Here is a 26,803-nt window from a genome sequence, read left to right as displayed (position 1 = left end):
CGTTTGCAATGTAAGCGAAAAAAATGTAATTTTCTACGACATCACATTAGAAACCTCAAAAATAACAGTACTTCTCCACTATTTAAGGGATGTTATTATACATATAAACCTTCTATTAAAAAAAACCGCATCAAAATCCGTTGCGTAGTTTCAAAGATTTAAGCGTACAAAGGGACATAGGGACATAGGGACAGGGAAAGCGACTTTGTTTTATACTATGTAGTGATAAGTAGGCCAAAGAACTGTCCTGTGGTTCTAACGCGACAACCCTCCATGTTTTCCGCGATAGAGGCTTTAAATCTAGAAGGCTCTAAGACAATCAACGATAAAACTATCGGTCCGATATAATTTAAACAAGCTTCTGTAACCTCAGTTAAATGCACAAGTATAACGAAGATGGCTAACTCAGTTTCACTATATAACGAAGCCAGGAGCCAAACGGTGGTTTAACTGAACGTTGGATACAATGGACTCTCGTGTTGTTTTAACATCGTTGTTATTTTTTAGCTGCATTGCTTATGTTCAACCGGCATGTAAGAGAATTCATTATTTTAAAGCGTAATTACCTTATTTATTCGGTGTTTTATGATTTTATCTGATCGTCGAGACTTATCTAATAATAAAATATAAATGTGCAGTTGATATTTCTGCGAAGGCATCGTATTGATAGTAGATTCTAATTTGAAACATGAAAAGTATTGTTTAAAAATACGATAAATTATAGATCATTCAAGATTAAATTTTTTATTATAGTATAGCATACTAGCTTACTGTGTGTGTAAAAAAAAACATTTTATTTCTATTTTCTAGCATCATTACCATGTAGAAAAATTAGAACGATTGTGAACGGGCACAATCAAAGGAGATTACAGCTAGCTGAGGGCAGGGTCCACAAACAACCGGCGGCGTCAGAGATGAAATATATGGTATGGAATAAATTATAATAAATACAATATTTTATTGTTACATTATGTTTTAAATTTGTGAGTATCAACATCTCTATTTTCAGTACTGCAATTTTTTTTAAATAATCGTTAAACAATATGAAACGCGACCTACCTGTCACCTATGCACTTTCAGTTCTGGCTCATGGTCTAAGATCCCACCGCAGGATTAGTGCGTTAATAATTTTTTTGATGAAACCAAAATTTTAGCACAGGGTTGAAAATTATTGTTATATTTATAATAATTCATCAATGCATAAACAATTTCTCAAACGGAAAATTTATTATAATAATATTCTTATTAATGATCATTTACATATTAGGTATTGCACAGATAGAAGGATAAATTAAAACAATACATGCCATTACGTTTACCCGCATTAGATAAAAAACAAATATAGAGTATCTAAAAGGAAAAAAAATATACAAAAGCCTTTAAATCTTAACTGAAGGTTGTGTCTGTGATTGTAATTTGGTAGGGAAATGACAAACATAAGTACCAACGTATTATATTTTAATATAACACCTGAAATTAATGAGTAAGTATATGATTAAAATTTTACGAAAATATTTTTTTTTAAATGTCTATCCTGTCAAATAAATGCAATGAAATTCATTTGGGGAAAGGAAAACGTTACTGTTTTCAAAGCAGCTCTTAAAATATTTACATGATTTTTTTTATAAAATAGCCAGGCATTTGACTGCACCACTAGGTACCACTAATGGTAAGCTGTAATGCTGTAGTCTATGAAAGGGCATGCATGCCTAGATAGAGCCTTGAGGCTTGAATCACTTTTTGTCTTGTAGCAGTTCATATATTTTAATGCACATGTGACAGATTTTTAGGATTTTCTATATATTTTTCTATCATTATCATTTATCAAATTAAAAAGCTTATATTCATTAGTTAAAAATGTTTATATTGTTTAATCCATACTATCTTATATATAAAAATGAATCGCAAAATGTGTTGGTAAGCGCATAACTCGAGAACGGCTGAACCGATTTCGATAATTCTTTTTTTATTATATTCCTTGAAGTACGAGGATGGTTCTTATGTAGAGAAAACGTAAATATGTACCACGGGCGAAGCCGGGGCGGACCGCTAGTTTATAATATAAAAATGAATCCCAAAATGTGTTGGTAAGCGCATAACTTGAGAACGGCTGAACCGATTTCGATAATTCTTTTTTTATTATATTCCTTGAAGTACGAGGATGGTTCTTATGTAGAGAAAACGTAAATATGTACCACGGGCGAAGCCGGGGCGGACCGCTAGTAATTTTATAAATGCGAAAGTAACTCTATCTCTCTGTCTGTTACTCAATCACGCCTAAACTACTGAACCAATTTTCATGAAATTTGGTATGGAGATATTTTGATACCCGAGAAAGGCTACTTTTTAGCCCGGGAAAATGACGCAATCCCGGAAATCCCACGGGAACTGGAACTATGCGGGTTTTTCTTTGACTGCGCGGGCGAAGCCGCGGGCGGAAACCTAGTACATAATATATTTACTTATTAAATATATTATTACTGTGTTTCCAGATTACTTGGTTATTTTCTTCGTTGTTAATATTACATTTTTCGTTATTTTGGTATTTGTCAGCTATTGCGTTTTGCAGAATATTTACATAATAATAACATTACTATCTTATCTATAAATTACGTGTTAAGTTTGTTTTTTACGCATTTCCTTGTATTTAAAATAAGTTGAATTTTAACATGTTTTAATATTGTGTAGGTAACTAACTACTTTACTTAAATAAAATCTTAGATATAATTTTTATGAACTTCATGTGTGTATAAAATATTATTTAAGTATGCATGTTTGTTTGTAGTTGCTGTGTTTTCAATAATTATCATTTTTTTTTATTTATTTAGATATGGGATGAGGAATTGGCTGCAAAAGCTTCAAAATGGGCTTCGAGAAACAAATTTGAACACAATCCCGACAGGACTATAGGTAATATCCTGTTAAAAATAATTTGACTTAATTATGACTTGTAAATAACTGTGTACTGTCCAATAATTGCATTTGCCATATTTATACAACTCATGAAGACACTTTTCTTTCTTTCTTGATATTTATGATGAATATTTTTACTATAATATCTTATAGTTAGTTCTAGTAATTCATTTTGTAAACTTATTTTAATCTTCCTTATTGTCCTTACTTTTTTGTGTGTGTTTTTAAACAATATTTGTTTTTTGTTGTCTAGGTTCGAATAGATTCACAACAGGCGAGAACATATACTGGCAAGGTTCTACGGATAAAAATCTCAAGTTTAACCCGGAAAGTGCTTTGAATTCGTGGTTCAATGAACATAAGGACTATACATACGGACCATTAACTTCAGAACAGATGCAATCTAAAAAAATGGTTGGACATTATACACAGGTAAAATGTTTTTTTTTTATTAAAGGATATCTTAACGAATGAATTTTCATATTCTTAGTTGACTCGAATATGATGAGGTCTTGTAGTTTTTAGGGTTCCGTAGCCAAAATGGCAAAAACGGAACCCTTATAGTTTCGTCATGTCCGTCTGTCCGTCTGTCCGTCTGTCCGTCTGTCACAGCCGATTTACTCGGAAACTATAAGTACTACAGTGATGAAATTTGATGGGAATATGTGTTGTATGAACCGCTACAAAAATATGACACTAAATAGTAAAAAAAAGAATTGGGGGTGGGGCCCCCCATACATGTAACTGAGGGATGAAATTTTTTTTTTCGATGTACATACCCGTGTGGGGTATCAATGGAAAGGTCTTTTAAAATGATATAAAGTTTTCTAAAAAACATTTTTCTTAAAGTGAACGGTTTTTGAGATATCAGCTCTCAAAGTCGTAAAAAGTATGTCCCCCCCCCTCTATTTTTATAACTACGGGGTATAAAATTCTAAAAAAAATAGAGGTGATGCATGCTAATTAACTCTTTCAACGATTTTTGGTTTGATCAAAGTATCTCTTATAGTTTTTGAGATAGGTTGATTTAACTGTAATTTATTATATTTGCTGCTACGGAACCCTTTGTGCGCGAGCCCGACTCGCACTTGGCCGGTTTTATTGCTTACTTATTAATATTTCATATTTCATGTTCAAGCAAACGAATTTAACAAGCTTTAAAAATAATGAAAATTGCATGAAAACTTTTAATCCTTCGTCAAACTCTTATACGTGCTAGCTCTACATTCGTTTTTAGATTTATTTAAACAAAATAAAATTGATAGCTGCAACCAGCTTGTCTATTACTTTGCTTTTCCTTGAATTTTATACATCAAAAGCGACTACCTGATGTAGACGTTTTACATTAAAACCAACGGCCGTATACAACTTTTTTTTGACGTGACAACGTCTTATAATTCGATAGCGCCGGCTGCACGCACGAAAAAACATGACTCATGCGGCGTTACCTCGCTCTGAGGCGTTCCAATTTTTTTTGTCTACAATCGGAACCTACGCTCGTGCTCTCACTATATTAATTACTAATCGATCATACTTAAAAACAAAGATAAGTAAGTTAATTTTCTACTGTTTAATGATTTCAGATGGTCTGGTCTGATTCTGTGTACATGGGCTGCGGATTATCTTCTGAACAGAAAGACGGATGGATATACTACTATTTCGTTTGCAATTATGGGCCAAGGTAATATTTATGTATTAAAATTAAGATTTATAAAGATAAATATATTAAAAATCATACGAAGAATTTTTAATCGTGCTTATCTTCATTCCAAGGAATAGACGAATAGTTCCAAATGTTTAGATTTAAAATTTTACACTGGTCCCAGTCGGTTGGACATTTTATTTTTCAATCAATAACATTCTCGAATTCATCTGAGTAGGTACACACAAAAATTTAATTAAAATCGGTTTAGCCGTGTAGGAGTTCAGTTGGAAACACACGAACAGAATAAAATATATTATATAGTTACCTAAGAATGAGCAAGAGGTGTAGGTAGTACTTTATTAAATGTAGACTCGTAAGTTCGTCTTATAATATTATGAGATCTGTTATCTAAATTATTATTACAGTGTGAAAAATTTACTATTTTTGTTTTATTTCAGTGGAAACTACTTAGGAGAAAAGCCCTATCCGTCTGGAACACCGAGCGGATATCTTACTTGTTCTATAGATGATTGCAAACTGCCTTTTGGTGATAAGTGCTATTGAGAAGAAGAATCGTATTTTTATAGAACTAGCTGTCCGCCCCGGCTTCGCCCGTGGTACATAATATTTACGTTTTCTCTACATAAGAACCATCGTCGTACTTCAAGGAATATAATAAAAAAAGAATTATCGAAATCGGATCAGCCGTTCTCGAGTTATGCGCTTACCAACACATTTTGCGATTCATCACTACATAGTATAAAACAAAGTCGCTTTCCCTGTCCCTATGTCCCTATGTCCCTATGTCCCTTTGTACGCTTAAATCTTTGAAACTACGCAACGGATTTTGATGCGGTTTTTTTTAATAGATAGAGTGATTCAAGAGGAAGGTTTATATGTATAATAAGATCCATTAAGTAGTGGAGAAGTACTGTTATTTTTGAGGTTTCTAATGTGATGTCGTAAAAAATTACATTTATTCCGCTTACATTGCAAACGCAGGCTGAACCCTACGAGTTTTATCAAAATAATGTACTAAGTATTATACACATTGAAAAGGTCTACAGAAAAGTCCGAAAGACCCACAATAACTTTTTTTTGTCATTTACTTTTTAGGACAAATAATGGCTAATGTTCGAAGCGATTTTAACCAATACAGCATTAATCCTTAACCAATTAAATACCATGGATACATTGTTCATTTAATATAGATCTATATGGCCCTTTACACCGTATGATTTAAGTGAATATTTTCGAAGATATTACAGATTTAAAAATTGCGGGACGTAGCGTTTGCGGCCGCCCGGCTATGTATGTAGTTCACAATTTTTCTGTAGTGTATTATTGTATTATTGGTATCAGCATTGCACCCGTGCGAAGCCGGGGCGGGTCGCTAGTTTTTATATATAAGATTAATGAAATCAATGCCAAATTTGTGGAAACATATTTTGAAACCCACCTTTTGCTGTAAATGAAAAATTACGTACAAAACAGTACATTTCTAATTTTCTAAATATAAACATTCACAGGTATTGCATGATAAGAATAAGATGGTATTGAAATAAGGATATAAGTATCAGATATATGAATACCTACTGAAATAAAAATAATAGGTATAAGATATTGAATGTTTTATTTCCTGTCCAATTGTTAAACTATCACGCCTGATTACGTTTTGATAGAATTCCTGAAAAATGTACCCAAAAAGGCTTAATAAATTGCCACAAAAGCAAAACTTAATTAAATTAAATGAACCTATAGTACGTTCTATATATACTCTCTGCTCAAACTCAGATTATAATAAAAAAAAATAGTAATAAAAATATTGACATAATTACACAGGTCAAAATAATGAATCCTTCGGCTCCCGAACTAAATACTGTGTCTCAGGAGCCAGAGGCTTCTCCCAATATTGATCATAATAATATTATGTCTATAAACTAAACTAAACTAAAAGCTCTAAAATAACAAAATTATAATAATAATTTAACTTCTTTCCATATGTAAACCATTTGCATCAAAGCCGATTCTACACAAAAGCTTTTATTGTACAATTTCATCTGGTAACTACACCATAAAGCAAATGATCTTATCAGTCACATGTACTCACGTGCTATAAAGTAATGCTAAGGTTAATGGCCTTACAAATACCACAATTTGCTAACAAACTATATTGCACGAAGTGTTAAAAGTCCGGTATTTTGTAAATTTCTCCGTGTAATGAGTCGGGTTGGTTAAGACTATTATACACGCAATAAAATATGGTAAAAAAGAAGAAGTATTTTATAGTGAACTAGCTTACCGCCCGCGGCTTCGCCCGCTTTGTCTAAAACCTAATAAATTACACACTAAAACCTTCCTCTTGAATCACTCTATCTATTAAAAAAACCGCATCAAAATCCGTTGCGTATTTTTAAAGATTTAAGCATACAAAGGGACATAGGGACATAGGGACCGAGAAAGCGACTTTGTTTTATACTATGTAGTGATAGTGATGAAGCAATGACAATTTTAACCGAAATTTCTGGCACTGTCGTTTGACATGGAAATTTCATGTAAAACGACAGTGCCAGATTTTAATTTCCATGACGGAAATTAAAATTTGTTACTTTTGCTAAAAAAATGGTGTAAGCTTCTAGTTTCAAAAAAAATTACGCAGGATTTTTTAGACATGAGATCTTTTGAGATGATAATATGTATTATAAGATATTTAATAGCTGAAATTTCTTAAGAATTATAATTTATTTCTTTTAAAAAAACATTGTTTTTCATTGCATTAGTACCTTTCCTTAGGGATCGTTATTTATCACTTCCTTCGTATGAGCCGATTGACTAAAAATTCTGACTCTTATAATTAGCTAGCTGCTCCACGCGGTTTCACCCCCGTGGCTCCAGTCCTGTTGGCCGTAGCGTGATGATATATAGCCTATAGCCTTCCTCGATAAATGAGCTATCTAACACCGAAAGAATTTTTGGACTAGTTAGACAAATCTGACTAGTTCCCTAGATTAGCGCGTTCAAACAAACAAACAAACACTTCAGTTTTATAATATTAGTATAGATTTAAAAGTGCATATAACAAAAATCAGAACTTGTTTTAAAAATTAGTCATTACAATAAAAATAATGTACCAAAATACCATGTCGACTGTCGTTGACCTTCACTCGCAATGTTGCTTTCTAGTCCAAGGTTGTATGTGTTTTGGTATCTATTTATATTGCTTATACAACGTTTGTTTATTTAGAATTTTAACTTAAAAACTGCTCTATAATATTTAATTTCTTTTTGCCATTAGTAAGCTTCGTATTACCGTTTTACCCAGGTATATCACGGGTGAACTCGTGCGAAGCCGTAGGAATAGTTGGCAAAAATAAATTGAGAATCCAAAAAAAATCCTCATTTAAATTATAAACCCATTTTATGGCCCATTTTTCAATGCTTGGATAAAACTTATCTGTCTAATAAAGTATTACAAGATAATATTAAAATGTCACATAAACTGTCAAATACAGGCAATTAGAATACGTTTTTAAAATGGTAGTTTTATCTGTCTAGTGTTGCGAACGTCTCCTGCCTCTAACGTCCACTCAGTAGCTAAAAATAAAAAAAAATTGTCCTTGACAGCGAGCGCGTCGATTGTCCATTGTCTTGCTACTGATTTAAAAGTGAACATGGATTGTGAAATAGTTTCACTTAAAGTAAATCTTGGACCTTGCCATCATCATGTGTCAGCGAACATGCTTAAAAACAGCATTACAAAGTATACACGAGCAGTTTCCTATGGTTGCGTTCTGGCTATGTATAGTTTGGAAATACGCAACAGCGAACAGCGAACAGCGAACAGCAAACGGCGAACAGCGAACAGCAAAAAGCGAACAGCGAACAGCGAACGGCGAACAGCGAACAGCAAACAGCGAACAGCGAACAGCGAACAGCAAACAGTGAACAGCGAACAGCGAACAGCGAACAGCGAACAGCGAACAGCGAACAACGAACAACGAACAATGAATAACGAACAACGAACAACGAACAACAAACAACGAACAATGTGAATGTGAATGTGAATGTGAATGTGAATGTGAATGTGAACGAACAGCGAATAGCGAACTCGAATTTTACTTCGGACACAAACACAAACACGAACAACGAACATCAAACAACGAACAACGAACAACGAACAACGAACAACGAACAACGAACGACGAACAACGAACAACGAACAACGAACAACGAACAACGAACAACGAAAAACGAACAACGAACAACGAACAACGAACAACGAACAACGAACAACGAACAACGAACAACGAACAACGAACAACGAACAACGAACAACGAACAACGAACAACGAACAACGAACAACGAACAACGAACAACGAACAACGAACAACGAACAACGAACAACGAACAACGAACAACGAACAACGAACAACGAACAACGAACAACGAACAACGAACAACGAACAACGAACAACGAACAACGAACAACGAACAACGAACAACGAACAACGAACAACGAACAACGAACAACGAACAACGAACAACGAACAGCGAACAGCGAACTCGAATTTTACTTCGGACACAAACACAAACACGAACAACGAACATCAAACAACGAACAACGAACAACGAACAACGTGAATGTGAATGTGAATGTGAATGTGAAAATACTCAAACACAAACACAAACACGAACACGAAAACGAACAGCGAACAACGAACAACGAACAACGAACAACGAACATCGAACAACGAACATCGAACATCGAACATCGAACATCGAACATCGAACATCGAACATCGAACATCGAACATCGAACATCGAACATCGAACATCGAACATCGAACATCGAACATCGAACATCGAACATCGAACATCGAACATCGAACATCGAACATCGAACATCGAACATCGAACATCGAACATCGAACATCGAACATCGAACATCGAACATCGAACATCGAACATCGAACATCGAACATCGAACATCGAACATCGAACATCGAACATCGAACATCGAACATCGAACATCGAACATCGAACATCGAACAACGAACAACGAACAACGAACAACGAACAACGAACAACGAACAACGAACAACGAACAACGAACAACGAACAACGAACAACGAACAGCGAACAACGAACAGTGTGAATGTGAATGTGAATGTGAATGTGAATGTGAATGTGAATGTGAATGTGAATGTGAATGTGAACATACACAAACACAAACACGAACACGAACACGAAAACGAACAACGAACAGCGAACAGCGAACAGCGAACTCGAATTTTACTTCGGACACAAACACAAACACGAACAACGAACATCAAACAACTAACAACGAACAACGAACAACGAACAACAAACAACAAACAACGAACAACAAACAACGAACAACGAACGACAATATTATTCTTTACTCTTTACTACATCATACCGTTAATCACTTAATATCAACATTCAGTTCTATCATAATAGTATTCAGGAATAATTATCTCATACATTTCCTTTCATCTGTTTCAGTAACTTAAAAGTACAACATGCTGACCCGCAAGGCAGTAGCTAAGGACATGGAGAATAAATTAAAAGCTACACTCCATGATTTAAAAGCTTCACAATCTTTATGTGAAAAGCTCATACAAGAGCGGGATGAAAGTGAATTAGAGATTCAAGGAATTATAAAAAAGAACTCTCTTCTTAAGGCCGAGCTGGCTGAACTACACATGAAATACATTTATAGTGAAGACAAGTGCAAAGCCCTACAAGACGTTGTGGACAGCTTCCAGCAGTGCTCTAGTGACCATGAGAAAGCTCTTAGCCGTATCGCTGAGTTGGAATGTAGCTTAATGGAAGCGCAAGAGGACAATCCCAAGCGGCAATGCAACACACCAAGTAGTCTTCATGATGAATTAATTGAATGTGGACAGTTAAGTGGCTCTATAAACTTTAAAAAAATCAATTTCTCTTCGCATAAGAAGTTAAAAAAATATCTTAGAATAAGTAAGTTCATCAAGCGTACGCAATCTATTGTTAGAAAGAGTTCTTTAAAAAAGATAGTTCAACTAAAGAAAGACAACATAAACCTTGTTCAGGAGTTAGATAAATATCATAGGGATCTAGAATACTATAAAATGTTATATGATGTAGAAACAACTGAACTTAAGGAGAAGATAGACTCCTTAAGTCAAATGTTAACTGATGTGAACCAGAAATACTCTTCTGCCCAAATGCAAATTAACGAGCATATACAAGAGGCAGATTATCTTATTAAGTTGAGCAATGAGAATATGGATCGTTTTGAGTCGCTGACCAATAAATATGTATGTCAGTGTTCAAACAATGACAATGAGCAACCGTCGCCCCATAAGCCTGACTACACAGACATACATAGTGTTAAACCCACTACCACAATTACAACCAGTAATACTAAATACCTTTCAAAGCAGGAAATAATTGTGTTGTCAGATAATATTGGTCAGGGATTTGGCGCTATGCTCAACAACTTAGGGCTTAAAGTTACTAATGTTTGTACGCCTAACAGTTCATTTAAATATATAATCAAATCACTGGATCATTTCAGCTTTAATAAGAATAATATTGTAATTATATTATATGGGGACAGTTTAAATATAAATAATAAGGATATTGATGTAGGATTAAAAAAAATGTTAGATATTAGTAGTAAGACTAAATGTAAATTTATGTTGTGTACCTTGCCATACCTACCTGGTTTAACACAAGAACAAAATAGATTAATTCATTATATGAATTTAAAATTGTATAACCTAACAAATCATCATCGTGATGCATTTATTTACTTTGACATTAACTCATGTATTAAATCTTTTACTTTGACAAAGAATACAGTGTATCTGCCATATAGATATAAGCGTGAACTTGCTATGTTAATAGCATATAATATTAACCAGTCTGGTACATGTTCGGTATCAGACCATCAATCTACTATAATTTTATGTAGTAGTAATTTTATACATCAACCTAGATTAAGTGTAGACAGACAATCTAGCCCTAAGCTAGATTTAAACTAGTATATAAGACAACAGCTAAGCCGTCTTTTTCCATTGTGCATCAAAATATTCAAGGCTTGGCTAGCAAATTGTTAGAAATAGAATTGTTTCTGAATGATAACAATATTAAAATATTTTGTGTAACAGAACATTGGCTTAAACAATGTCAGTCGTTAGTAAATATTGAAAATTACAAATTAAAAAGTATATACTTTAGGACACAGGCTATTCACGGAGGTTCTGTTATTTTTGTACATGATAGTGTAAAATGTAAAGAACGAACTGACATTGTTAGTCTTTCTGTAGAACGGACCATTGAACTGTCCTGTGTGGAGCTGGAGCGTTATATTATTGTTTGCGTTTATAGACCCCCTTCCAGTGACTATAATATGTTTGAGACAGTCATGGAAGAAATATTAAAGCGTCTAAGCAGGAGTAAAAAAAAAGTTATAGTATGTGGTGATTTTAATATTGATTTACTTTTACAAACACAAACGGCTACACGAATTGTTAATTTGTTTCAGTCATTTAATCTATATAAACTTTTTAACGAACCCACACGAATTACACCTACTTCTGCAACTTGTATTGATAATATATACTGTGACTGCATCTGTTTAGAGAAAAATATTCTCAATACATTGACTTCGGATCACTGTGGCCAGAAAGTAGTTTTTGAATGGGATTGCATACCTACATTTAAAAGGATTAATGTTAGGCCTATAACTAAAAAAGGCATTAATAAATTTAGGAATAATATGAATAAAAACCTGCCCGTACTAAATGATCAATCCTATCCTAATAGTCCTTGTGAAATGTTTAAAAATCTTTTTAATTTAGTACATAAAGAATTTGAAAAAATATTTAAAGTTAAATCTTTAAATATTACCAAGGATTTACCATTTAGTAAATGGGCGACAGCTAGTATACATAGGTGCAGGAACATCCTTTATGAATTATATGGTATGAAGCAATATAATAAAGACCCATCTTTTCTTAGTTATGTTAGAAATTACTCAAAAATTTTTAAAAAAGTTTGTTTCACTGCAAAGCGTTTGTATATCAAAGAAAAAATACGCAACTCTGATAATAAAGTTAAAACAGTTTGGTCAATTATTAATGGTGAAATGGGTAAAAGCAAATCAAGTAATACTATAAAACTTGTAAATAATGACAGGGTTATTGACAAAAGTGCTGATGTTGCGCTTGCTTTTGAAGAATTCTTCAGTAGTGTCCCTGCTACTATTACTAATAGTTTAAATTCGTCTTCAGCACTTGCAGAGACCTTTTTGAGGGACCATGTTGCGGAGTGCAGTACATTATTTGAATTACGACACGTAACTGCTAATGATATTGTTACTGCCTTTAAGACGCTTAATCTTAAAAATACTTGTGATCTTTGGGGAATGTCCGTAAATTTAGTTAATAATATAATAGAAAATATTGCGAAAAATTTAGCTTCCATATTTAATAAGTGTTGTGACTATGGTACATTTCCTAATTTACTAAAGCTTAGTAAAGTTATACCTTTATTTAAGAAGGGCGATCAAGAAGACTGTAACAATTATAGACCTATCTCTATTTTACCAACATTAAGTAAGGTATTCGAGAAGTTAATATTAAACCAATTGAGTAGTCATTTTGCATCTAATAATTTACTGCACACCAAACAGTTCGGTTTCACAAAGGGGCGCTCAACCACAGATGCTGGAGTTGCACTTCTAACACATATATATAAGGCATGGGAAAACTCAAAAAATGCTCTAGGGATATTTTGTGACCTCTCCAAGGCATTTGACTGCGTTGAACATTGTACTTTGTTACGTAAACTTAATCACTATGGAATTAAAGGAAAAGCCCAGAACCTCATAGCGTCATACCTGCATGATAGGATACAGACTGTAGTTGTTAATGGAGAACGTTCTAGCGGTGCGTCAATTAACATTGGTGTTCCACAGGGGTCAATTTTAGGTCCCTTCTTGTTCTTGGTATATATCAATGATCTTCCCTATTATTTGCAGGATAGGTGTGAAATAGTTCTGTTTGCAGATGATACCTCATTAATTTTTAATGTGGATAGGCATGACCCCAATGGTGACGAAGTGAACAGTGCTCTTTTACACATATCTGAATGGTTTACTGCCAATAATTTATTATTAAATGCCAAAAAAACCACTTGTGTTGAATTTTTTACTTCCTAATGTAAAAAAGTTGAACAGAGATATTACCTTGAACGGGGAGGTATTGCATCCTACTGAGTCTACTGTATTTCTAGGGTTAACATTGGACGAGAAACTACAGTGGGGAGCCCATTTCAACACCGCTGCAGGTAAGCTCAGTTCTGCTGCATATGCAGTCCGAAAAATAAGGCATCTCACCGATGAAGATACGGCTAGATTGGTTTATTTCAGCTACTTTCATAGCATTATGTCCTATGGAATTCTACTGTGGGGCAGGGCTGCAGATATAGAAACTATATTTATCTTACAGAAAAGAGCCATTCGCTCTATATATAATTTACGTGCTCGGGACTCACTAAGAGATCATTTTAAGAATACTGGTATCCTTACTGTACCATCACAGTATATATTTAATAATATTTTGCATGTACACAAAAGCTCTGACTTACACACAAGAGTAGGAGATAGACACGATTATGGCACAAGGAACAAGAATAGAATTGAAATGCCATTTTTCCGATTAGCTAAAGTTAAAAATTCATTTATGGGTCAAGGTATACGCTTATACAATAGAATTCCTCACAATATTAAAGAGTTTAGTAGTTCTAAATTTAAAACTTACATAAAAAATGTACTAGTTCAGAGAGCGTACTACAGTATTCAGGAATATATGGACGATAAAGACCCATGGAGGGTTGTCGCATAAAAACCACAGGACAGTTCTTTGGCATATTATGTAGTTAGGTAGATATAAGTTACATATTATGTAAATTTATTGACATTATTTAAAAGAGCAACTATGGAGTTTCTTGCCGATTCTTCTCCATAGATACTGCTTTCCGAATCGGTGGTAAATGTTAAAAATACTATGTAATGACGATTCGAAAGTGCTACTAAATAGTAGTCTAATTGAATAAATGAATGTTTGAGTTTGAGTTTGAGTTTGAGTTTGAGTTTGAACAACGAACAACGAACAACGAACAACGGACAACGAACAACGAACAACGAACAACGAACAACGAACAACGAACAACGAACAACGAACAACGAACAACGAACAACGAACAACGAACAACGAACAACGAACAACGAACAACGAACAACGAACAACGAACACCGAACTCGAATTTTACTTCGGACACAAACACAAACACAAACACGAACATCGAACATCGAACATCGAACATCGAACATCGAACATCGAACATCGAACATCGAACATCGAACATCGAACATCGAACATCGAACATCGAACATCGAACAACGAACAACGAACAACGAACAACGAACAACGAACAACGAACAACGAACAACGAACAACGAACAACGAACAACGAACAACGAACAACGAACAGCGAACAGCGAACAGCGAACAGCGAACAACGAACAACGAACAACGAACAACGAACAACGAACAACGAACAACGAACAACGAACAACGAACAACGAACAACGAACAACGAACAACGAACAACGAACAACGAACAACGAACAACGAACAACGAACAACGAACAACGAACAACGAACAACGAACAACGAACAGCGAACAGCGAACTCGAATTTTACTTCGGACACAAACACAAACACGAACAACAAACATCAAACAACGAACAACGAACAACGAACAACGAACAACGAACAACGAACAACGAACAACGAACAACGAACAACGAACAACGAACAACGAACAACGAACAACGAACAACGAACAACGAACAACGAACAACGAACAACGAACAACGAACAACGAACAACGAACAACGAACAACGAACAACGAACAACGAACAACGAACAACGAACAACGAACAACGAATAGCGAACAACGAACAACGAACAACGAACAACGAACAACGAACAACGAACAACGAACAACGAACAACGAACAACGAACAACGAACAACGAACAACGAACAACGAACAACGAACATCGAACATCGAACATCGAACATCGAACATCGAACATCGAACATCGAACATCGAACATCGAACATCGAACATCGAACATAAAACATCGAACATCGAACATCGAACATCGAACATCGAACATCGAACATCGAACATCGAACATCGAACATCGAACATCGAACAGCGAACAGCGAACAGCGAACAGCGAACAGCGAACAGCGAACAGCGAACAGCGAACATCGAACATCGAACATCGAACATCGAACAAAGAACATCGAACATCGAACATCGAACATCGAACATCGAACAACGAACAACGAACAACGAACAACGAACAACGAACAACGATCAACGAACAACGAACAACGAACATCGAACATCGAACATCGAACATCGAACATCGAACATCGAACATCGAACATCGAACATCGAACATCGAACAACGAACAACGAACAACGAACAACGAACAACGAACAACGAACAACGAACAGCGAACAGCGAACAACGAACAACGAACAGTGTGAATGTGAACATACACAAACACAAACACGAACACGAACAACGAAGATCAAACAACGAACAACGAACAACGAACAACGAACAACGAACAACGAACAACGAACAACGAACAAAGAACAACGAACACGAACACGAACACGAACAACGAACAACGAACAACGAACAACGAACAACGAACAACGAACAACGAACAACGAACAACGAACAACGAACAACGAACAACGAACAGCGAACAGCGAACTCGAATTTTACTTCGGACACAAACACAAACACGAACAACGAACATCAAACAACGAACAATGAACAACGAACAACGAACAACGAACAACGAACAACGAACAACGAACAACGAACAACGAACAACGAACAACGAACAACGAACAACGAACAACGAACAACGAACAACGAACAACGAACAACGAACAACGAACAACGAACAACGAACAACGAACAACGAACAACGAACAACGAACAACGAACAACGAACAACGAACAACGAACAACGAACAACGAACAACGAACAACGAACAACGAACAACGAACAACGAACAACGAACAACGAACAACGAACAACGAACAACGAACAACGAACAACGAACAGCGAACAGCGAACTTGAATTTTACTTCGGACACAAACACAAACACGAACAACGAACATCAAACAACGAACAACGAACAACGAACAACAAACAACGAACAACGAACAACGAACAACGAACAACGAACAACGAACAACGAACAACGAACAACGAACAACGAACAACGAACAACGAACAACGAACAACGAACAACGAACAACGAACAACGAACAACGAACAACGAACAACGAACAACGAACAACGAACAACGAACAACGAACAACGAACAACGAACAACGAACAACGAACAACGAACAACGAACAACGAACAACGAACAACGAACAACGAACAACGAACAACGAACAACGAACAACGAACACGAACACGAACACGAACACGAACACCGAACACCGAACAACGAACAACGAACAACGATCAACGAACAACGAACAACGAACATCGAACAACGAACATCGAACATCGAACATCGAACATCGAACATCGAACATCGAACATCGAACATCGAACATCGAACATCGAACATCGAACATCGAACATCGAACATCGAACATCGAACATCGAACAACGAGCAACGAACAACGAACAACGAACAACGAACAACGAACAACGAACAACGAACAACGAACAACGAACACGAACACGAACACGAACAACGAACAACGAACAACGAACAACGAACAACGAACAACGAACAACGAACAACGATCAACGAACAACGAACAACGAACATCGAACAACGAACATCGAACATCGCACATCGAACATCGAACATCGAACATCGAACATCGAACATCGAACATCGAACATCGAACATCGAACATCGAACATCGAACATCGAACATCGAACATCGAACATCGAACATCGAACATCGAACATCGAACATCGAACATCGAACATCGAACATCGAACATCGAACATCGAACATCGAACATCGAACATCGAACAACGAACAACGAACAACGAACAACGATCAACGAACAACGAACAACGAACATCGAACATCGAACATCGAACATCGAACATCGAACATCGAACATCGAACATCGAACATCGAACATCGAACATCGAACATCGAACATCCAACATCGAACAACGAACAACGAACAACGAACAACGAACAACGAACAACAAACAACGAACAGCGAACAGCGAACAACGAACAACGAACAATGTGAATGTGAATGTGAATGTGAATGTGAATGTGAATGTGAATGTGAATGTGAATGTGAATGTGAATGTGAATGTGAATGTGAATGTGAATGTGAAAGTGAACATACACAAACACAAACACGAACACGAAAACGAACAACGAACAGCGAACAGCGAACAGCGAACAGCGAACAGCGAACAGCGAACAGCGAACTCGAATTTTACTTCGGACACAAACACAAACACGAACAACGAACATCAAACAACGAACAACGAACAACGAACAACGAACCACGAACAACGAACAACGAACAACGAACCACGAACCACGAACAACGAACAACGAACGACGAAGGACGAACAACAAACAACGAACAACGAACAACGAACAACAAACAACGAACAACGAACAACGAACAACGAACAACGAACAACGAATGTGAATGTGAATGTGAATGTGAATGTGAATGTGAATGTGAATGTGAATGTGAATGTGAATGTGAATGTGAATGTGAATGTGAATGTGAATGTTAATGTGAATGTGAATGTGAATGTGAATGTGAATGTGAATGTGAATGTGAATGTGAATGTGAATGTGAATGTGAATGTGAATGTGAATGTGAATGTGAATGTGAATGTGAATGTGAATGTGAATGTGAATGTGAATGTGAATGTGAATGTGAATGTGAATGTGAATGTGAATGTGAATGTGAATGTGAATGTGAATGTGAATGTGAATGTGAATGTGAATGTGAATGTGAATGTGAATGTGAATGTGAATGTGAATGTGAATGTGAATGTGAATGTGAATGTGAATGTGAATGTGAATGTGAATGTGAATGTGAATGTGAATGTGAATGTGAATGTGAATGTGAATGTGAATGTGAATGTGAATGTGAATGTGAATGTGAATGTGAATGTGAATGTGAAGCTAAAAAAGGAATTCCACATAAAGCTAAATTAGAAATATTTATACATATAGAAGTCATAGGAATATAAATTCTTAAACCACCCATATAACGAATATCTTGATTATCATTTAATATATGAATATATGAATTTAATATATGAATTATTCCTGCACATATAAATAATAAAGCTTTAAATATAGCATGAGTTAATAAATGAAAAAATGCTAAATCATAATATCCTATTCTTAAAATTCTTATTATTAAACCCAATTGTCTTAATGTTGATAATGCAATAATTTTTTTTTAAATCAAGTTCATAATTAGCTGAAACTCCTGCTATAAATATGGTTAAACCAGAAACTAATATTAATATTTTAGAAAAAATAGTACCTTCTAATAAGTTTCTAAAACCAATTAATAAATAAACCTCAGCTGTAACTAAAGTAGAAGAATGTACTAAAGCAGAAACAGGAGTAGGAGCTGCTATAGCAGCAGGCAATCATGAACTACAAGGAATTTGTGCTCTTTTAGTTATAGCACCTAAAATAATTAAACTACTAATAATTTGTATAGATAAATCTTTTTTTATAAATTCTAAATAAAAAATATAATTTCAACTTCCATAATTTATTATTCAAGCAATTACTATTAGTAGTATTACATCCCCAATTCGATTTGATAAAACTGTTAATATTCCAGCATTAAATGATTTTAAATTTTGATAATAAATTACTAAACAATATGAAATTAATCCTAAACCATCTCAACCTAAAAAAATTCTAATAATATTAGGGCTAATAATTAATAATATTATTGAAAAAACAAATATTAATACTAAATAAATAAAACGATTTAAATTTAATTCTTATCTTATATATCTTTTTCTACATATAATAAATAACAGAAGAAGAAATTAAATGGTTAGGGAGCCAGGTGCAAATTGGGTTCATTATTTCCTCTCAAGAGATAATTCGTCAGAAGCATCAGAGTATAGTATTATAAAGCCTCGTGAACGTCAGCTGGCGCTCGGTTGGGGGGGTGAGCGGTTGTAGCCTCCCACGCACGTAGGAAAAAAAATACATTCATTAATTCATTTCCTCTCAGCTAAAAATTTGTCAAATTGTAGCTAACCCAATATCTCAACGAAAAAAAATAATCAGCTGGTTACAACATGGTGTATTATACGTCAGCTGGTGTCTCGAACATGAAAGTTAAATTTAAAGAAAAATTTATTTTCCGTGATTTCCTCTCAAACAAAAATTTACCTGATGATAGCTTATATGTAACTGTGGATAAATATATAGGTCAGCTGGCTGTATCTTGGTGGAAAAACCGTCAGCTGATACGGGAGGCTACAACCGCTCTTCCCCCCAACCGAGCTCCAGCTGACGTTCACGAGGCTTCATAATACTATACTTTGATGCATTTTACTAATTACCGCTTGAGAGGAACTTGGTCATAAAATCTGTTCCTGGCTCCCGGACCAAAAGAAACAAATATGTATTATCTATCTATACATATAATAAATCTGTAGAAGGGTCAATTCTGTACATTGAAAATATTGAAAAAATAAATAGCAGGGGGTGTTACTGGATCGATACCAAACCCAAATATGTGATTAAAAAATTTTTTGTCTGTCTGTCTGTCTGTCTGTCTGTATGTGAAGACATCACGTGAAAACTAACGGTTCGATTTCGATGAAACTTGGTATAATTATACCTTATTATCCTGGGCGTAAAATAGGATACTTTTTATCCTGGAAAAATACGTAGAAAAAAAATTAATCTTAATTTTTCAGTTTTATCCATAGACGTTGTTCTGTAGAACCGCGAACACACGTTGCGTATTATTATAGGCCTAGCCGTATTTGGGTCCAATAGATATTTATAAGATGTCATTGTCAGAGTTAATCAAAATGGAGACCATCCACGCGAAGACCGACATCCGCGCGGACGGAGTCGCGGGCGGAAGCTAGTAAATACTAAAGATATTCAATCAATTAATATCGAAAATACAATATTTACTGAATTAAAAGAAATAATCTCCCATTCTAAAAAAATAATCTTATTATTTATTAAAAAATAAATTATAAAATATATATTTATAGACTACAAGCCCGCATAGGAAAAAAATAATTTGGAAAATCCAAAAGTGCGCACGCCTCATCATTTTTTTTAATAAATAACTATATTTATTAATTATTATTTTTGTTTATTTAATAACAATTAAACCACATCGAATCAGACCCTGAAAAATGAAAGGGTTCTATTCCTGAGCATACTCAAGCGTAAGAGAAAAAAAAAGACTCGATTAGTAAAGTATTTCGGTCGCTATCGTGTTAACAAGAAAAAGGATCCGCACATACAGACACACGGACGTCCAAGACAGAACTTTTTTAAACTGTTTTTTAACTAGTTTAAATAACAAAAATGACATCAAAAATATCATGAACGTTAAAAATAGTGTTTTTTCTTAATATGTGTGTGTATGTATTATCTTACAAGTGCAATGTATGATACATAAAGACATTTTAAGTTTGAAAAATCAGATGTTTTGCGCGAAGTGACAGTAGTACCCACCTCAACGCTTCGCTTATGAGGCGTGCAAAATAATAAGATTCATCACTATGCCGTCACTTGTAAGCTGTCCAACTGAGTGCAGATGAGAATTGAAAAGTACAGATAGACTCGCCGTTCGTTACTACAAGAACTATTGTATAACACAAAAGTAATGAATTGTATAACACAAATTCACCTTACGCGGATGTGAAGGTAGCGAAATGGCCAAACCACATATTTTGACTAAGGTGTAGAGTTTGTGAAGTTAGGCCTTGTAGAGTTAGGGCGTCTAGTGTTAGAAACTTGGCTCTACATGAGATCTGATAACTTTTTGACAGTGCGGCCGAGTCATATGGGCTCGTCTTGGAAACATTTTACATGAAAATGTTTTTGGTGGGATTTATTTATCAAATAATAATAAGTAAAATATGCGCATAATCGTATTATACAAAATATTAATGCTAGGCGTCATAAAAAAGCTATTTTTGTCGCACCTATTAAAAAATTTGAGTCGATAATATTATATGAATTTTTGCGAGAGCTTTAAAAGCTTTAAAAGCGAAGGGTGAATGAAAAGCGTAAGTTGCGAGAAGGCAGTCAACGGCTCTCCTTAGGCTTCTCCCGAACTCTTAGATGCGCACAGTATAATATCTAGGCTTGAATTAAAGTAAAATATTAAAAAAAAAAGAAATATCTGAATTTTTAGGCATAATGTGTAGTATACTTCAAATTATGCCTACCACTTCCTTGAAACAGTGGTTACCTAAATGTTAATTAATGCGAGACCTTAGAACCGAGGTCCTGGGGTCGATTTCCAGTGGAGACGAAGAAAAAAAAGTCTCGGTCTAACAGGACACAGAAGGCATCTACTAGAAAATCGATCAGTGAAACACGGGACTTTACTTTTACTAATTATGCCTAATTTACTTATTATTTACCAACTACCTAGTTCGTTTTCATTGATAGTGGGTAAGTATTTGAAGTCAATATCATAAATGCAACGCATAAATGTCTGGTTTGGAACATTTTATTATGTCAATAATGCAGTAAATTATATCTATATCCTTGAAAGTACCTGATAAATGAATAAAGAAAACAAAATAAAAATAAACGTAATATCATCTTATCTTTTGACCGATAAAATGAATATTTCTTTGTTATGACTAAATAATTTACCATTTCAATGATTATAATATGTGATTATATGCTGTTGCGTCAATCCTAGATTTATCCTAGATGTTTATCAAACACAATTATCAATATTCAATGTCAATCCGTTTATTATTAAAGTGAAACTTTTATTACATCGTCTCAAACTTTTTGGTCTGTGTAGCGCATGTCGCGTGTATCGCGGCTGCCGAGTAGGTATACCTTTTTTTTTTTTTTTTTTTTTTAAGTGGGGAAATCTTGCATAGATACCCACGGCCTCCGGGGAAGGGGCCGTGGGTTATGTCGGATTCCTACCGACCAAAACCCCACTGTGTTCCGTCAAGCCGCATCAACGACGGGGCCACGGGTATGGTAGAATTCTTCCGTGACCCCGTCAGCGGCTGCCCGTCGCCGGGCCAAAACAAATTGTGAGCCAACCAGCTCTAACCTCATGGGGCGGCGTGAGCGGAACACGTCTCACGCCACCACATCTCTCCGGACGATGGACTAAATCCCCGCTCCATCGCCCGGCTCCCCTCGTTAAGGAGGCTGGTTGCGGCCGCGTAAATCAGCCGCAACACGACGACGACGCCCAATAGGGCGTCGGCGCCGGATCGGGTCCGCGTGAGGATCCCTCTCGCGGACCCGCTCAGCCTCCTCTTTCCGCGAGATCACGTCCTCAGAGAACGTGATCACCGCGCGCCAGGATCTGTCGCTGCCCACCATTGCACGAACTATGGAAGGCAGAGAGAGATCCGACCCGACGACCGCGACCAAGCGAGCACGAGGCTCGGCCCACGCGGGGCACACGGCAAGAGTATGATCTGCCGTGTCCTCCGGGCAGGCGCACCAATGGCAAGCCATGCTGGGCTCCCTCCTCGCGACTTTGCACAGATACCGCCCGAAACAACCGTGCCCGGACAGTACCTGTGTAAGGCGGAAGGTTATGGCCCCATGCCGCCTGTCGCACCACTCTCGCAGCACCGGTCGAATTGCTGCGACCGTCCGCTCTCCAGCGCTGGGCTCTTCGAGCCGGCGTTCCCACTCCCGGAACCGCCGTTCGACGGCCTCATCCCTCCACTGCTCAACCTCCTCATAGGATGGGTTGAGCCCAAGTAACTTGGACGCCGAGACGCGGCGATACACGTCCGCGAGCATCTCGGCGTCCAGTTCCCACGGTGGCGTTCCGGCCATCACGCACGCTGCCTCGAATGAGACCGTGCGGTACGCCCTCACTACCCTAAGCGCCATGACCCGCTGCGGTCTCCGCAGGAATGAAATAGATAGAATGAAGAGGCAGAAAAATTATTATAACACAGTAATCAAAATTCCTTATAATTATGATAACTACTATCTTGTGATTCATCTATTATTAAAATATTATGATTAAATGATTAAATGTGCATTCTGCACTTCTAAATACCTATAGTACTATGTTTAATTGTAGTTCTAAATTAAAATTATAGGTTACCCCAGTGAGGGAATTGGGTCGTTGGTACGTTGTATTAAAATCTGTAAAAGACTATCATCTTCCTAATTATTTATTCACGAAAATAATTTAAAAGAAACATTAATTTTACCACACACTTCGAAGGAAATGTACTATGAATCAACGTGAGTTCCGAGAACGATCAAAATAACACATTTTAATAAATATATTTGTTAAAAATAATTAACTTGTGTGTTTTTTTCTTTATTACCAAAAGTATTTTCTTGACAACTTATATTATTCCGACTGATAACCTTAAGGAATGAAAGTATTGATAAGAATCGTACTTACAGCCGTAATTATAGACTACAGGCCCAGGTTGAAAAAAATATGGGTCATTTGAACCACCAGGTGACCTATCTAGAACGATATAAGAGCATAAAATTTAATAAGATTCAGCACTATGCCGTCACTTGTAAGCTGTCCACCTGAGTGCATGAGAATTCGAAAGTACAGGTAGAGATTTTTTCCCCTTGTCTCCATGATTTTTGTACGGCGTAGTGGAATAATGGATTTTTAATCCAAAAATGGTGGTCCATAAAGTCGGAATTTATTTTTATTTTCCGACCATTGCCGGGGTAAATTTGGTCATTTGATTTTGTACGGCATCTGTGTCATACTATTTCTATACTGCTTTTAATCCATTATTCCGCATCGCCCTAAAATGGTTTAAAAGCATATATAGCAATAGAATGCATGCAATCATGGGCGGAAAGCTAGTATAATCCCATCAAAAACATCCTGTAAAAAACCCAAGTCTCGCAGCTCAGTCTTTCTACCGTCAAAAGTTGTGAGATCCATGTAATACCAAGTCGGTTAATCTATTTAGTGTCTACTTGAAGGACCTTCTGTCTTAAGTTATTACATAAGTTATTATCATGCCAATATTAAAAATATTTAACGTTTTAAACAAATAGATCGACTTGGACATCGCTTGATTTGATTATTAGTATGTATCACACTACACAGCACGACGGGCCAGCGACCAACAGGAACGAGAGTTTCAATCGCGTGAGGCGCGAGAGACTAAAGAATCTAATATAATATTGTAATATTCATTTTGTTTTCATGCGATGTCCAAGTCGATCTATTTGTTTAAAACGTTAAATATTTTTAATATTGGCATGATAATAACTTATGTAATTACTTAAGACAGAAGGTCCTTCAAGTAGACACTAAATAGATTAACCGACTTGGTATTACATGGATCTCACAACTTTTGACGGTAGAAAGACTGAGCTGCGAGACTTGGGTTTTTTACAGGATGTTTTTGATGGGATCTCACTTCTTTTTGTAGAGCCTTTCTTTTTGATACCATCTACTTCACGTTTCACCGGATTTCCATAATCACCACCGAATGATCCTCTCAAAAGGCCGTTTTCGTAAACCTCGAAAGCGTACGGATACAAAGCTGCGGCAGCCATATGTTCAGACACGGAGCCATAGGTAGTTGTTTTTACCATTGCCGTCGAGTACAGGTCGGCGTCAATGTAGGGGTCTCCGTGCTCGTCACACGTATACACTTTGAACTCGTCCCAATGCGCTACCACATACTCCACTATAGCAAGTCTAATCTCATACGACGACTCAGTATTCCCATACATAGAGAATGACAAAGAATGAAATAGACACGAACCATCACCAGGTATACGGACAATCCGGTGTGGGCATGGATGGTCATTCACATACAGTATTTCCGAATCCATTGCGACTACTAGTACTGGTAGATATGCAAGATGTAAGAATACAATTAATACTTAAACGTAACTTTGGTCTCGTTATTTCGACCGACACTATTAAGTAATTATATTTGAAGACTAAGGTATTTATGTAAGTTCCTTAAAATTAACCAAACAACATCCCAATCGTAAGCAAATAATATCAGTAAACTAATGAGCAAGCCTTTTAGTCGTAAATGTAATTTACCAATCGAAATTATAAATGAAAATCGCAAACTTATAGGTTAGGTTTCGAGGCACATCCGAACAGCATGAGGGCGCTCGCACGTATGCGTGCGGCTGCCGCTCGCTCGAAGGCATTCACATTTCATTGTTCTGTCATTTTGGCGTATATTTTGCTTGTCAGTCATAGAGTAAAATAGAGGCCAGTCTGTCTGTAAGGAGGCTAGTCGCGCAAACAATTTATATATATAACAGATTTAAATTATAATATATTGTTTTATTAGATTTTCGTACTTCAAGACATGTCCAATCATGTGTTTTTCATTACGTCGACCATTTTACAAGTAATAATGTTGTTCAGTTTCATGGGCTAAACACACCCTTACCCACCCTATACCCCCTCCCTTGCCTCATATGGTAGGTACCTATCTACACCTATTAAATTTATAACCACCACCAACCACCAACTGCATAAATAACTTTGTAATCCCATATATTTATATGGGATTACAAAGTTATTGATGCAGTTGGTGTATTTGGAAAACTGGACCGAAATTACAAAATATTTAAGTTTTCCCATGATTAAGACACTAAACTCTATATGTATTCCAAATATGAAGCTTCTAAGTCTGCTAGAAGTGCCTTGGAAATTTGATGATCGGTGAGTCAGTGAGTGACAAAATTTAGAAACTTTAACAAGTTGTCATTCTTAAACTACTGGTTCAAATTGACTGAAATTTTAAATATTCCGTGTTTATACAATGCCGGATTAGTTACTGAAGATTCAGGTTTCTTGCTTTATCCACAACCGAATTATAGGGGGTCGAAAAAGGCCCGAATTGCTTCGA

At 36.0% G+C, this 26,803-nt stretch overlaps 3 protein-coding genes across 3 annotated transcripts; 2 read left to right on the top strand and 1 right to left on the bottom strand.

Annotated features, from left to right (window-relative positions):
• Positions 1 to 401: 401 nt before the first annotated feature.
• LOC149488076 (venom allergen 5-like) lies at positions 402 to 6,040 on the top strand. The gene is made up of 7 exons (XM_089696828.1): positions 402 to 533; positions 811 to 926; positions 2,829 to 2,910; positions 3,167 to 3,345; positions 4,497 to 4,594; positions 5,017 to 5,147; positions 5,971 to 6,040. The coding sequence occupies exons 1-6, from the start codon at positions 467 to 469 to the stop codon at positions 5,120 to 5,122; spliced, it is 648 nt and encodes a 215-aa protein (XP_089552954.1). The 5' UTR covers positions 402 to 466; the 3' UTR covers positions 5,123 to 5,147; positions 5,971 to 6,040.
• A 3,930-nt stretch (positions 6,041 to 9,970) lies between these two features.
• LOC149488075 (uncharacterized) lies at positions 9,971 to 11,919 on the top strand. The gene has a single exon (XM_089696827.1). It carries the CDS (start codon positions 10,103 to 10,105, stop codon positions 11,609 to 11,611), a length of 1,509 nt encoding a protein of 502 aa, XP_089552953.1. The 5' UTR covers positions 9,971 to 10,102; the 3' UTR covers positions 11,612 to 11,919.
• A 12,771-nt stretch (positions 11,920 to 24,690) lies between these two features.
• Positions 24,691 to 25,963, bottom strand: LOC149488074 (uncharacterized). Its single transcript, XM_089695797.1, has 2 exons — positions 25,340 to 25,963; positions 24,691 to 24,713 (listed from the first exon to the last, which is right to left on the bottom strand). The coding sequence occupies exons 1-2, from the start codon at positions 25,758 to 25,760 to the stop codon at positions 24,691 to 24,693; spliced, it is 444 nt and encodes a 147-aa protein (XP_089551923.1). The 5' UTR covers positions 25,761 to 25,963.
• Between the last annotated feature and the right edge of the window lie 840 nt (positions 25,964 to 26,803).

Source organism: Colias philodice, chromosome 6 (genome assembly GCF_061535455.1).
Source record: "Colias philodice isolate Cphi_HAF_F1 chromosome 6, ilColPhil1 Martin Lab GWU primary, whole genome shotgun sequence".
Lineage (NCBI taxonomy): Eukaryota > Metazoa > Arthropoda > Insecta > Lepidoptera > Pieridae > Colias > Colias philodice.
The sequence above is the reverse complement of the archived record's forward strand: the minus strand, read 5'-3'. Positions and strand labels throughout refer to the sequence as shown.